The 15042-nt window shown below is 39.5% G+C and overlaps 1 protein-coding gene across 2 annotated transcripts in view; it reads left to right on the top strand.

Moving 5' to 3' along the window:
- The first annotated feature begins 4475 nt into the window (after positions 1 to 4475).
- Positions 4476 to 15042, top strand: part of CIITA (class II major histocompatibility complex transactivator) — a 30053-nt gene continuing 19486 nt past the window's right edge. Inside the window, exons 1-6 of one of the 2 annotated variants that reach the window (XM_075105306.1) lie at positions 4476 to 4563; positions 10261 to 10404; positions 12124 to 12252; positions 12674 to 12733; positions 14074 to 14157; positions 14764 to 14823. In XM_075105306.1, the coding sequence (XP_074961407.1) occupies positions 10278 to 10404; positions 12124 to 12252; positions 12674 to 12733; positions 14074 to 14157; positions 14764 to 14823 (460 nt within the window). In that variant the 5' untranslated portion in view covers positions 4476 to 4563; positions 10261 to 10277. Of the gene's footprint in view, positions 4564 to 8908; positions 9054 to 10260; positions 10405 to 12123; positions 12253 to 12673; positions 12734 to 14073; positions 14158 to 14763; positions 14824 to 15042 lie in introns of those variants that run through there. The other variant, XM_075105304.1, reaches the window with a different exon arrangement.

Raw genomic sequence — 15042 nt, 5'->3', positions numbered from 1 at the left:
ATTGAGGGCCCAGTTTATAGTATGTTTGGAGCTGTATTTTTTGGCGGTATGGAAGATTTGCTACTTATTTAAATTGGAGACTTGGAAACTCCTGGGTTTAAGGAATTTAACTTAAAGAGTCTGCCCCTTGGAATACAAGTATGTTAACTTTGAATAAGAATATATGGAAGTTGCGTCCAACTTGTTTCCTAGTCATGTTTCTTCCTAATAACTTCAGATTCAGCAGAAACCAAAGCAAGATTTGAGATAATTTTTTTACCCCAGAATTTTTACTGTGGTTCTAACCCATTTGACTTTCATGAAAGCAGAATTTATTCACAATCTTATCCCTAATCTTACATTGGAGTCTCCAAGTTTTAAACCAATCCCTCTTGCCGAGGATGTGTTTTGTGCTGAAGCTTTTGGTACTGTTCTGATTCAGCAATGACCTTGCTGGGCCCACTAATTGGCCCATACTCCACCTTGGCCAGGATACAAAGACCACCTATAGCAATCCTTCTTTAATGGGATAAATATTTTTTTTAATTTTTTTTGGGGGTGACCATGTTGCTGATTGGAAAATTGTGTTTTATGAATGCTTGGAAGAATTGTGCTATTGTATCATTTCATCAGGAATTTATTTGTTGTTGGAAATGTTATTTAAAGGCTTTATCAAATGAGGAAATATCTCTGCTATTGCAGGCCAAAGTGTCTTAACTTTTTTTTTCACTTCATCTTTTTGATACTGAGTGGATTTTTTTTATTTTTTTGTTTTTATTGAAACAGTTCAGATTTTGCTCAGACCTCCTTCAATCTTCAGATGCAGGTATGAATCTCTTTAAGGAGATCCTGCCTAGAGTAAGGAAGATTCTTTCAACTGCTACAACTTCTGATGACCATGCATTGCTTAACCTCATGCTGAAAGAAGATGTGATATCCAAGGAGTACCATCAAGCCTTGCTCCACGAAAAAGACAGGGAGGACCTTGCAAGGAAGATATCTCTGACATTTGTGGAAAAATGGGACCTGTACTTGAACACCTTGGTTCCCCTCTGTTGTCTAAACCTCTATGGCAGTAAGCCTCAAAACATGGCAGATAAGAAGCCAACAGGAAGCAAGTACATTTCTGGTAAATCAGCTTCTTTTTCTTTTTTGTTTTGTTAAAGATTTACTTTTGTTTATTGAATTTTGAGGTTGCATTGTGGCATAGTGCAAAGTGCATCAGTGGAGAGCAGGTGGGGAAGAGAAGAAAGCAGAATGTAATGCAAGAGCAGCTAAAAAGACATCCGCCCATTCAGGGTAGCTACCGGATACTCACTTTCATAGCAAGGCCATAATAAAACTTGTTCTTTACCACCTTTTGCAGACCAGAAGTGCAGAGTGGATAAAGAGACCATGCAAAGATCAGGTTTTTCTCAACTGACATACCAACCATTTATAGTCTGAGTAGCATTTGTTCATGGCACATGCTGGCAATTCAGGTAGGGAAATATCTTATGTTTTTCAATCACATATGGGAGGAATGCTCTCCACTTTAAATTCCAGATGTCTATAAGCAACAAAATTGCACTGTTTACAAGAGACTGATGCAAATTCGAGGGGAAGTACTTAATGACTTATGAGGCTGGATTCAAGAGTTCTGAGTTTTTTAGTGGGCAGCAGGAGAGATAAAAATGCAGACAACTTATAATTCTGAGGCAGTAAACTCATGTTTTAGTCTGACTCACCTGAAGATTAATGTATATGTTGGAGAATAGGGATATTTCTGGGACAATCCTAACATTGTCTCTCCTATGTAAAATGAGAGAACCCTAGCCTAAATTATAGCATTCAGAATTATTTTTACAAAAACAAGCAGCTGTAAAGGAGAATAAAGCATACTTAATATTGGGGTAGTCCTGTAAAACTGATGGAAGGACGTTGGACTGCAACATAGAGAGAGGTATATGGTTTTTCTGCTCCTAAAATACAGTATTGGACATCAACTCTCAAGGCATGGATGAAAGTACAAGGGGAAATGTTGGGGGAAAAGAATTAAGATAGTTCATGAAAGGGCAAAATACTGGCCTGGAAGATTTTAGCTCTATTATTACCAGTTTCAAATTAATGCCAAGAATTCATATTTTAAACGTAGAATATCATAGCAAGTGGGCTAGTGTCACTTAGGCTGGGAGTATTTATAGTCTGGTTTCTAATTTTAATTAAATCCCTGAAGTGCTTGGAATAATACCTGCTCCTTCTCATGTTTGTAATGGTAGCACCTAAAATCTCCATTCAAACATTTTGATCCTGTCATGCCTGGCTCTGTATCTCTGTCACAAAGCCTGCGTTTATTTGAGACATGACCGAGGGAAGCTGAGGTGCATCAGAAGAAGCATTAGTCTTCATTCATCACATGTTCAACCATTGTCACTGTCCTCTATATTTTGTGGTAGAGATAGGCTTTAAAAAAGTGGTTTCAAAGACATTAGTTCACCAGGATATGAGTCAAATTGTTTTAGAGACCCCAGCTTCTTTTGCAGCAAATTCTTTTTTTACTTTCTTTTTGAAATTTGTTAATTTTTCAGCCTTATGTTCAATATGTTTCACTCTGAAGAGGCCTTGCACAGAAAACTTGGGTCAGGAACAGATTGGTATCAGCAGGTTTCTCACTAACTATTTAATGGTTTTGCAACTATTTCTTCTACCACAAAACATATCTTTAAAATTTCTGGACAAAAAAGTCCCAGCTTTCCCCGTCTTGCGAAGTGCACTCTTGACATCGATTTTGCAGTGCTCCCAATACTAATCAATATGTTCTGTTCCCTCCTTTTGCAGTAGGGCAGTGTATCAGCAAACATTGAAGCAAAGAAGCTGATGGTCACCTGAGAAGCTTAGGCAGTTCTCAGCTGTCACAGCCTCTTGTTTTGCAGTTTGCTTTTCCCTCGGTAGCTAAGACCATCTTTATAGATTAGTCCTCTAGATGAACCAGTACCCTGATTTGCTCCAGCAATTCCTTTCTGCTGTTTCTAAGCAGCTATGAGTGTTGTGCAGAAACACTTGAAGAACAAGAACCAGCCTTTGCTGCAGTTATGAACTAGAATCACAGCAAACAACTGAACTCTCTTGTTATTGAAGTATATAGATTGCTTCATGGGATTACAGCCTCAGAAGCTGGTAAGGAAATCTGCCTGCAGGGATAGTGAAGGAGCTTGTAGCTTGTGGGGTTGTGCTGCACATTAGAATAGGGCTAAAAAATTTTCTAGGGATTTCTCATGTAGTGATTGAATTATTGTCCCCCATCAAAACAGAGCACTAAAATACAGAATCTGTATTTGTGCAGCTTTTCATTATTTTCTGCTCTGAATCCTGTTATACTGAGATGTTGCTTTTTTCCTAATGTGCATAGAGAATTCCAAGAACACAGCTGCCTGGTGGGTTAGAGAGCCCGAAGGGGCTAGTGCTCTGCCTAGTGCAGGCTGAGCCCCGTATCTCTGTAAATACTGGGAACAGATCGGCTGCTCCCAGGAAGGAAGCAGCTTTTTCTCTTCTCAGTGAGCATGTTCCATGGAACCTGGTGGAAATGGATCTCCCCTGCAAAGGTAAAAGGCTTACACAAGTCATCAGCTGCTTTGCTTATAGGACCTGCTGCCTTATGCAGAAGCCGTTTGTTACCGAGCAGCTGATTAAAAACTTGCCTTACTGAAGGAAGAAGTCCTGCATGTCGTTGGCTTCATCAAATCCCACTTTCTTCCTTTCCCCTTCAGACTCTGGTGGAACTTTTGTTGTAAGCTACAGCCAATGAAATAATACTACAAAAAGTAATTGCTCACTTGAGAATACATTCTCTTTCATAATTAACTTCTAATCTGTGTAGGTCTATGCATGATAAAAGATAGAAAAATAGATAAATAAGCTTGCAGAGCTACACAGAAGCTGCTATAGGCATTGTGATAGGAACGCTCATGAATGAAGCTGGTCTTGAAAAGGTTGTCTTATTATGCCAGGTAGACGCTGGTAGCGTAAGCAATGATTAGATGAATAAACATTCTGTCAGCTGCTGCTACAAGCAAACCCTGAACACCATCCGTAAGCCAGACGATTTATGAGCTCCTGTTTTGTAGAACATACCACTTGTCATTTTGGGCCAATGGCAAGAGACACTTGCGCAAGATACCAAGCTGATTTTCTATTAGTAGAGTCTTTGAACATGTGAAAGAAATACTTTCACTTTTGTTATACCAAATGGAGCTACAAGGTAAGACTGTCCACATGCTGCTTGCTTGATTCTTAATGATGGACTGTTTAACAGCTTGACTTTGGGACAGATTTGAACTGGAATAAAAAAGGAGAAAAAGAATTCTGGGGAACACTGGAAATCGTTACCAATTCATTACCAATCTAGGGTTTGCTAGAAGGGAGGTTCCTCTTAAATTTCCTCTCTGGAATTTCCCCTGAGCCTTTAACTTTCCCGCAGTGACTGCTCTGGCTCATTTCCTCCTTTCTGATGTTACTTTCTATAAGCCTTGGGCAGTGATAGCAGCTCTCCTTGTTTTTTGGTGCTGAATCCAGAGTGAAAGAACAGGAACTGTCCAGTTTCCTAAGGTAAGTTTTTCCTCAACTCTTGAATGCAGTGCTTTTGTCATGGTAAATTAATCTCGTCTTACCTTTTGTAGATATTGGTAGCTACAGTGTGTCAGTATCTGGACTTGTATTGCTTGAAATATTAGTAGGATGAAGTCTGAATGCAGGTGAAATTTTGGAGAATTTTTAGCAATTTGATTTGTGGCTAGCCTTGTTCCTTGCCTAAAAGGTTGCTGTAGTTTGTTTCAGATTTTGTTAAAAACATGTTTGGGTTTTTTTGTATGGATGGTGTTCCTACAGAAACCAAAAGTAAGGATCACTGAAAGAAACTGGCTTATTTTCATTTTTTTGACAGATCTGGCAAGACAACGTAGAGTTTTACTTTCCCATTCAGCAGGGCTGACATTCTGTCTTGAAGAAAGTCTCTGAGTGCAAATGTACTTTTTCTGCCAAAAAAACTTATAGACAAGGTGTCTGCTGTGCCACTTTATTTCATCTTGCTGCTGGGATGGGAGAACTGGGCACAGCTGCGACACACAAACTGATTTGGGATATGAAAAGGCAAATTCTGCTCTCAAAACACAACTCTGACACCTGCAGGAGAGTGTATTATTAGTCTGCCTGAACTCGACTGTCTCTGGTGCAAGGCCAGTAACATTTCTTTTATCTGTTGTGTTGGTCACTGTAGAGCTAAGTTCACTGAAAGGCAGAAGCTCCTTTTACCTGATATTCATACTTTTTCTAACTTCTTTAAACTCTTCTTTAAAGGAGACAAAGGATATGGAGCAGCTTTTTTCCAGTGTCATCTCTGTTCTTCCTTTTTTAGACTATAAAGCCCATGGAAAGTAACACACCACTCCATTGGCAAGATAAAGACTGTCGGTAATAGTAGTATCTTTTGTTAAATTGGGTAATACAACAGGAAAAGTTAAAATGGCTTTCAGTTATGTAGGCCTTCCATAGATCGGAAATAGAAACTAAAACCTTCAAAGCTAAATATAAATTGAGCACCATTACTTGCAGTTTATGAATAATCGGGCCATCTCTGAAATGAAAATCTGTTTAGTATCTGTAGAGCAGAGCAATTATTAGTGATGGATTTGGGGAGACAAAAAGGAGGCAGATGACTGTAGCACGGAGGGGACTTCGTCCCTCTTTGCTGCTGGCTTGCCTGCCTCCCAAAGAGCATTGCCCCAAAACACTGCCTGCAACAAAAACCGGGAAACACATCGCTGCCCTCTGGGGTGTGTATTGTGTACAGTGACGTAGCCTTTGGGGCATTCAGAGGAAGACAGATTTTCTAAAGTTGTTAAAAAAAAAAAGGCTGTAAAATTGTGGCTGATGATACTGAGCTTTTAGCTTAAAGTACGAGTGTTTCACTGGACTAGTTATTTGGAGTTTGATACAACCTGGGTTTTGTCAGCTTGCTTCACTCAGATTCATGTGTAGCATTTAATGAGTGTGGGGTACTGCAAGAAAATAATATTTCTTCACCAAAAGGTGAAGAAGAAACAAGAGGTTGATTAATTTTTTCAACCTCCTATCAACAGCAGTCCTTCTCTCCTATTTTTCTGTAATCTAAGACTTGGAGCTGTAATGTTATGTCACCCTTTGGTTAAGAAATGTGTGATTTGCATGGCATTACTACTCTTTTCTATGAATTATCCTCAGCTCCCTAAACTGGTACAAAAATTAAAACACGGAGAGGGTTTCCTCTGTTCCTGAAATGACTTTACATATTTTCATTTCTTAACCTTTGTACTCATGTGGGAGATTATTTTGTTGCCTGTCAGTTCAGATGTCAACAGAGTTTTGGGAATGAACCCCCCTAACAAATCTCAGAAGCATCCACCTTATTTTTGGAGTAAATGTTACATTATCGTCTGTATAATCCTTCTCCATTCTCTTAGATGCCATTTGATTTTAGTTAGTAGCAGACCCCATTGCCTGGAGTCTTTAACATTTTGATCCTTTAAAATATAAGACATGGTTAAATCAAATTATTGGGGCAAAATGGTAAATCACAACCACCTCCCTTATCTTTAGAAAGCTAAATGCCCCATCTAACTCTTAAGACTTGTATGTGATTTAAGTGAACACCTAATCCTTTAACTAAATTCTTGGTCCTGGTACAGTGATATTCACTAGTTCTCTTACTACTTTTCCAGCATTTTTAATTCATGTGGCATCACTTGGGCTCTAAAAGAGCACTGAAAAAAAACATTGAGGGTCTAAGAATTGAATCATATTGTTGTGCTGTATATTGAGAATACAGCGCTAAAACAAATGCACCCTGGGTAGAAACCTTGCTGCAGCAGGTACGCGCTGATTCGTCGCAGAGATAATACAAAGGGAACACAGGTCTACCAAATATAGCAATGCAGCTGGAGTATATAGGCTGCTGGAGAAAGAAAGTGTTATTTAAAGATTTAAAGAAAAAAAAAATCTGTCTTAACCAGTGTCCAAACAACAAAGGATTGAACTTCCTGAATGGCGGAATACATTTAGAAGTACTCCTTGTCTTCCTCCTGTCCACCACATGCACTTTGTGCATGGAGGCCTGCCAGAAAGTAGAGCACAGGCATTGCTGGGGACTAAAGTCCTTGGCCTTGCAGGTCCATGCAGGGTCTGTCTTACTCTCACTGAGAGCTGGCTCTAGCATTCACAGCCCCAACACAGAAATTATTATGAAATTTTTTAGGCCTCTGATGTGAATATGCGCCAAATGCCCATTTTGGCAGTACTGTATGAGACCCCAGAAGAAATGTATTATCAGTAAACTGAGTTAAAGTCATGTATGAAACAACAGAGGAAGTGCTGAGTAGTACAGAGCTTATTCATCTTTGGTCTCAGATGGAAGACTGCTGGGATACTATGAGAAAAAAGGGGAAGCCCTGGCAAAGGAACTGCTGTTGTGAACAAGCTTGGTAATGCCTGGTTTCATTTTGTGTGCTCCAGTTAAAGCATGCAGCAAAACACTTGCTGTCCCTGAGACGTAATTCTCCTTGCCTCTGGCTCTCTCAGTGTAGAAATTTTCATCTTTCAAAAACTCACTTATTTTTTCCTGCACACTTGGATAGAGTGCCTTCCATGGTGGCACCATGATTTTAATAGAGCAAAGCACAGCCATTATTAAGAATTTGTTGGTTCAGCTACAGAAAGAAGTAGCAGTATCCCAAATCCAGTTTAGTCAATAGAAAGACAGCTGTGTATAGATTGTCATAACCGAGGTAATGAACAAAAAAGAGGGTAAGCTGAGGGCCATTCAGACTGGTGAAACAAAAAAGACAAGTGATCAAGTTTTTAATTCTTGAAAGAATGGCAATCTTCATTCTTCCCAAGGTAGAAGGCTACGTTTCTCTCACTCCTGTGCTCCCGGGTTATAGCACCTTTTATGTTCCAATTTTCAGCTCTCTAGCTGGACTTGGCACTGGCAAGACTTCCTTTTGGTTCCTTCCTGACTTCCTGACCATTGTAGCTGAAAACTTTTTGCATTACTTAGGTATTTATCCATGGGGAAATGCTATTGAATGAAAGGTTTAAAATAGCAAAAGCTCTTATGACTCTGACTTAATTAAAGCTTAGCACTTCCATAAAGATTAAGTAGGCCTACTTAGTCTCTTTCTGTAGGACTTGCTCTTTTCTTTGTCTGCTGCAATCAAGCCATTTACCAATCACTGAACTGGGAGTGATGCACTTGCCTGTCTTGCATTTCTTTTATGGCTTCTGCCCAATTATTTCTCTGTCTCTAACCCCAAAATTATATTGACTCAGAGATAATGCTTCAACAGCATTATTCACAAAGTCCAGCAACCTGGCATTCTGAAAGGCCCAACTCTAGATTTTATATTAATTCAACAAAGGAAGGGGCAAAGCAAAGTGTTGCAACAAACTGAAAAGTTAATCTGGTATGTTCTTGGTTCTCATGCAGGTTTGTCAACTTCTGTTTTTTATTTATAGCATGGCATGCAATAATATCAAATTTTGGTAATCTTGGTAGCATAATGATGCCACACAACATGAAAAAGGAGAATTATCTGACTGTAGGTTATTCCTACTTGTTGGGACCACACTGTGCCTGCCCTCTTTTCTGAGTTCTGCCTGTAGATTCTGGTGTCTTCTGCAGCAGAATGCAGAGAGGTCCATTTCCAATCTGTTCAAAGGGACAACCCTGTAGAGTGGTAAGAGGAATGATGATTAGTTTATAACAAAGCAGCATGTGGTAGCATGTGAATAGGTTTTCTTTGCCTTCTTTCATCAGAGCTGCAGTGTTAGCTGTATTTCTCTTTTTTTCATGTTGCAGGTAGACTTCATGGTGCAGCAGGTTGCTCCACATTTGCACATCTCAGGAAAGTAGACATGTGCAACCAAGGACATCAATGGCATTCTGCTAAAGGCAGAATATTTGAGAGCTGTATTATAGCTACCCTTCATTGCAAAATATGGTGCTTGATGCCAAGCTGAAATGTTTCATGGCTGTGGTGTGTGGACACCTATTTTAACAGGATATGGTCTGTAAATTTTTCTGGTTGTTCGTTTCATGCTGGCATCCCAATATAATGATCTGTAAACACCTCCCCTGTTAGCCAGAACTGCTGAAAATGATGGAGAGTGGCTTGGCAAGCTCCTCTGCTAGCTCCCTCAGTACTCTCGGGTGGATCCCATTAGGTCCCATAGACTTGTGAGTGTTCAGGTGGCATATTATAATCTGTAAACACTGAAGAGCCAGTATCTGGTTTTGGAATAGTTTAATAAAGATGACGAATAACCAACAAGTAGTGTTATTACACTAGCTGTGGAATATCCAGGAGGAATGTCTGAGCTTATCCTAGTGCCTGCTGCAGTAACTGGAAGGAAATAGAAGGGCTTTAAAATGAGGTGGAGGAAGAGAGAAACTTTATCAAGAAATGTAGCTGCAGCCGTCTAAGCAGTTCCCATATAAACATGGGTGACTGGAGCAGGGAGCACCTAAGATCAGTCAGATTTGTCTGGATACTGTACGGCACTCTGTTTGAAAGGCTATAGCAATTCCCAGCTCATGAGCAGGTTCACCTGTGAGTTCTGAGGGGGGGAAGAAAATTGATTAAAAAATAACTGTGATAGATTCCAAAATGCTGGTGAGTGCCCTGTTACCAGAAGCTAATTCTGAAGGTGACCATGTCATTCTGTACACAACCGTCTGGTTTGGGTAAGAATTATATAAAATAAGTGTTCTACCTTTCACTCTTCCTTGTGCTGAAGGGATGTCTCCTAGTGCCACCTCCAGGGCTTAGGAACTGGGTGTAGCATCCCAGCCAGAAGCTTCCCCTGAGAAGAAATTGTTGTGACAGTAAAGAATGTGGTGGTTCTTCTTTCCTCTTTACTGCGTTCTCATTTCCCCGATACCTGCTGGATCTGTGCTTGTACCATTTATATCCTGATAAAGATACAACAGTTGCGACTTATTCAATACCTGTCACTTTTGGTCCAGGTGGTCAGACTGCAGTATCCCACTCCCCTGACTGGAGCGAAAAATAGATAGCTCTCATTACAAGCTGTATCTGTAAGTTTAAGTAACTCATGGTTATAATTCAACGCAAGACTTGGTAAGCAATGCCAGTTCCACAGCCTTAAGACCTCAGTGTCTTTTCAACAGAAAGCCACAGTGCAGGACTTGTAGTTTTGGTTGGCAAAAGCTGTGGTTTTGTCATAGCTAACTGTTTTGCAATTTGATTTCAGACAGCAAGAGACAAATCATGGATTCAGCATTTGTGTCTGAAAATGGCTATCTTGATTTGCTGCACAGTGATATCGATCCATTGCATCTGTATACTCTTCTTGATCCTAAATCATCTGGAAATGAAGAAGGTGACTTCTCTGCAGGTTAGTAAAACACTAAAAAATGGTTGATTAGTTTAGTTATCGTGCTCTAAGTTATTACTGTCTCCTCTCAGTTATGTAGCCATCTAATGGCAGTTTGTCATGGTGGCTGGACTAAATTCAACAGATGCTTGGTCTTAGGATATGATAACTTTGTCTGTATCTGTATATAAAATAGTGACTGCTTCCAGAAAATATCAAGTTTTTAAAACTCTACGTATTTACAGCTTCCTGCTCAGTGAGTCTAACAAAACATTCTATGCATGTCACTCATCAAGGTGTGAGACTAATATCTTTGGTTTGGATATCATTCCTGTAAGTAGTTTATTTGCAAATGTTCTTATCATAAGCTGGTCGAGTGTAATTGTCAACACTTTTGTAGTTTCAAGTCAACAGCTTTGCAAAACAGAGACTTTTAGATGAGTTTGTGATGAAGCCAGTCTGCAAGCAAACTAGCATTTCTTTTCCTTCTGAGATTCTAAGGCACCAACAAAATGGACTTTCTTTACCAGATGGCATTTTACAGCTTTTGAGGGCACAGACCAGTGATTCTATGATTCCGTGATGGAAAGCAGAAGGGCCAGGGTCTTAAGATGATAGTTCCTTGCACTTAAGTTCCTAGAGGTAATCATATTAGGAGGTTGTCCTGGCGGTCAAACTTTCTGCTCCTGAATTTTGTGGAGCTTGTGGAGCATTCTGCTCTCCCTGAGTTTGCTGGCATAAAAGTATGAAAGTGTATCTGTGCTGCTGACTGGGCTGGGGAGCAATAGCAGAGCTTATTTTAAACAAATGAGCTGGAGTGTGGGTTGAGAGTGGCAAAGAAAGAAGAACAGATGTGTGCCGGATATGAAGTCCTATAGCTCTGTGCCCAATAGGTATAAAACGTTACCAAATTGTAGGATACCACCTCGCATCCTTGTTGCTTTCATGAGTAACCAGTGTCAGCAGGTGCATGAGCAAATCAGTGGACGACTGAGCACCAGAATCTGGAGTCATCTTTGTGATTAATTATTTCCCAGATTGACCTTTGCTTTCTCAACTTCCGACTGTTAATAACACGTGTAGGGGTGTTTCTTCACTCCCACGGCCTCACTTGCTCAGGGACTGAAAGTAGGATGAATTTGGGATCAAGGACTGACTCTTATTATATCAGAGATGTTTCACTGATTTGAATGCTTTTGAGCCTTAGCAATGTCTGAGATGATGTAGATAAAGCGAACATTGTCAGGTTATGGCGCCAGTTATTGGAAGATGGACGTCTCTGCTATGAAGATATTTGCATGGTCCCTGGCACGTTTTTGGCCTTGGCCAACTAGCAGCTTCACAGGCAATTTGTAATTCAGGGGTTAGCATGGACCCAGCATTGTTCTGAACAGGGAATTTGAATGGTACCACCATATCCTGAAGAATAAGAAGGTTTAATAGTATGGATGAGTCCGGGCCATGTGTGTAGGCCTTAATGTCATAGAACAGATTCTGGAACTGGGTTTTTTTGCTAGGAGAGATGAAGTCTCAGAGGTTAGCAAGAGAAAAGTGTTGATTTCTGGGTGATTATAAATTACTGAGAGTTCAGTTCTGTTCCCACTTAGCCAACATACAATGAAGAGCCAAAGCAGTATGCTGAAGTAACACATCTGCCTTTTCTGCATGTCCAGCTATCTGTTTTTTTACTCCTTGGTTAGGATATTCATTGATCCAATGCGTACTCCTTTTTAATTCTAGATCCTGAAGTTGATATCAGCAACTGTGATCAGTTTAATAATATGGATTTCCTGTATACGATGGAAAATGGTGAAAATGGGGATGAATTGTATTTCTGTTCCAACACCATAGAAGCTTATGCTAGAATAGGTATGGAAGCAATTTTTGTTTTTTAAATCATTATTATCCAGTCACTTGCTATAGCTATTTCTCACAAATTCTATTTTCAATCTAAAACAGTGGTGTATGCTCAAGTGGCCTGTCCCTCATGCATGGTAGATCTAGCCAGGGTACCTAAACCTGTGCCTTGCGGGGAAACAGATGAACAGTAGCTTGTGGTTGTTAGGGGAAAATCTCTCTATTAATAGTTCCTTCTGCTCAGTACTTCCTGTCTCAACTTCTTCTTTCTTGTTTTCTTTATTTCCTGAGCAACAATTTACAAGAAAAACCTAATTTAACTCTTCAACTTCACTTATAGTGCAGAATTCTCTCAGTCAGGGTAAGGTTACAAGAGTTTATTGTGAAATCTACTGTATCATTACTGTGTTCCTTTTTTTCTCCTCCTTGCTAGCTGAATTAGCAGACTATGTGCTCAAAGATCAGCAGGAGAAGCAGGTGGAAGACACTTTTGGTAAGATATATGAGGCAAAGATTAATTTTCTCTATGACAGTGTTCTGGCTAACATCTGCACAGTACTTCATCCCCACAATTTGAACACTAGTAAGGTTTCTATACAGCTGGTATCCTCTTCTTTCCCCCTGCAAACCATCCCCCAGGATTTTCTTGGCAAACTTTGAGGGTCTTCTATATTTTTGCAGGGCTTTCTCAAAGATGGCAGTTTTATCTCTGACCAAGTGGCTGATCACATGACCATGGCCATAGTGTATGCACAACTTAACTGCCTAGTGCAGTATATGCCCTCAGTTAGCATCAGACTTATTCTGAGCACAAGACAGATGATATACATAAGTTCATTAAACCTGACCCCCCAGAGGACTTAGCATGTGTATAAATGCAGTTCATGCATGCATATTTCTGTCCAGGATACACAGAGCTGCTTGAGGAAGTGTGTCAAATTTTACTTCTCTCCCTGATCAATGCAGCAATGTTATAATATACATCTGGTAAATGATTCCTTCATTCAGTGCTTGACCAGGGACAATTGCTTGCCTTCTGGTACAAAATCGTTGTTTTGGTAGTGGCACAAATGCAGCTGTTTACTATTTCAAAATATATATATATTAATATGTGGCTGTTGGGAAAGGTTCACAGAATATCTGTGTATCCTGTTTTATGTTTGAGCAAAGGAATTTGGAGTAACTTACCAAAGGTCAGTCCTTCCCTAGGACAATTCTGGCTACAGGAAGCTCATTTGACTTTTTAAATGCTTTTTACTGCTCCCTGGTGTGTTTAGAATTTGGGGGCTTTTGCACCTAATGGCAAAATTTAGATTGGTTTTAGAGGAAACGAGATACAGTGTTAGTACTTGAGTATTTGCCAGGAGAAGAGTGGTATGGATAACTTCACAGTTCTTACAACACAAAATATAAAATCTCCTCAGAACTCTTTACTCTGACTCTTAAAGAATCTAATCTTTTTCGTACATGGAATGATTAACTTTACTAGTACTGAGATCTCACTGTTATACAGCTATGAAGTTTTATCCTTTGCTCGTCCTTAGAGCATTGAGAAGTATTTACGGTTTTTAGCCACTGAATTTGTGGCAGCAGATTAATAATTTGCAGTTCAGAAACTAACACAGGGTGACAAAATCTGCACTCAGAGCCCTGTGGGCTTTCTAAATCATATTGATCCGGATATGTGTTTTATCATGTGATTTGGTTTTTATCTTTTATTTGGAGCATATTTCATCTTTGCTGCCTGTTGGTGTGTTTCACTTGCTTTTACCTCTTTCTATGATTTTTCTAGGAGAACAAAGGTTGACATTTGGCAATATTTGATGTTTTTAGCAGGGAACCTTATTTTGGATGAAATGGCTGCTGAAAACACTGAGAAATTTACTGACATAAAGATGCAGAAATGTCACAAACGAAGTAAGTGAAAAACAGTGAGAGTTTGAAAGGCTGTAGTGTTTTAATTCTAAATTTGCATTATGGTACTTTGGTTTTAACACAGACTCAATGCATCTCTCATGTAGTTCTTCACTGATACAACCAGATGCGCTTTCTCTGCCTTTGCTCATACTGTGTTGGCTGGAAGTGAAAAACAGCTTCCCCAGGCACATTCATTACAATTCACAGAATTTGTTGTCCTGTAACATGGCATTAAGCATGTTATATTTCTTCCCTTTTTTTAATAATCTGGGTGACAGTGGTAACTGTTTTCAGTGTATCTATAGCTTAGCGAGTATTAGCTGAATGATTTATTCCCTCTTAACAGCAAGAACAACAGCAAAAATCTTTGATTACTAGCACAAAAATCTGCAGCCTGTTTGAAGCCTCACAGTCAGAGGAAAATAATAAGAGGCTTTTCACATTCATGCTTTATATACTGGACCTGTACAGTTCTGAAATAGCTGAATTGAAACTAATAACACCTCCTTCTACTTTAAAAAGTTAAAGTAAGTTTTCATGGTGGAAACCTAAAATTACCCAATTGATTCAATTTTTGTCGCTTACTATCACCTTTCTTTCTTTCAGCCTTCTTAGGCTGTGCAGAGAGTTGCTCTGATGCTTCAGAACCCAAGTACAAGAAAATTGGTAAGTTATTGGCTGAGTAGGAAAAGATTACTGAACATATATTGTCTCATGTTCCAAAGTCTCATCCTCTGTTAGGTATTGTAACTGTACCTTCTAGGAAACGTTTGCTCTCATAGGTTTGATGATACAGCATTGTCATGCATTTTCATGTTTCTACTTCCAGCAGAGCAGAAATCACTGTAGAATCACATTCTTATACACCTCTGACTAATTAATGAT

The sequence above is a fragment of the Phalacrocorax aristotelis genome, chromosome 10 (assembly GCF_949628215.1).
Source record: "Phalacrocorax aristotelis chromosome 10, bGulAri2.1, whole genome shotgun sequence".
NCBI classification, from domain to species: Eukaryota; Metazoa; Chordata; class Aves; order Suliformes; family Phalacrocoracidae; genus Phalacrocorax; species Phalacrocorax aristotelis.
The sequence above is the reverse complement of the archived record's forward strand: the minus strand, read 5'-3'. Positions and strand labels throughout refer to the sequence as shown.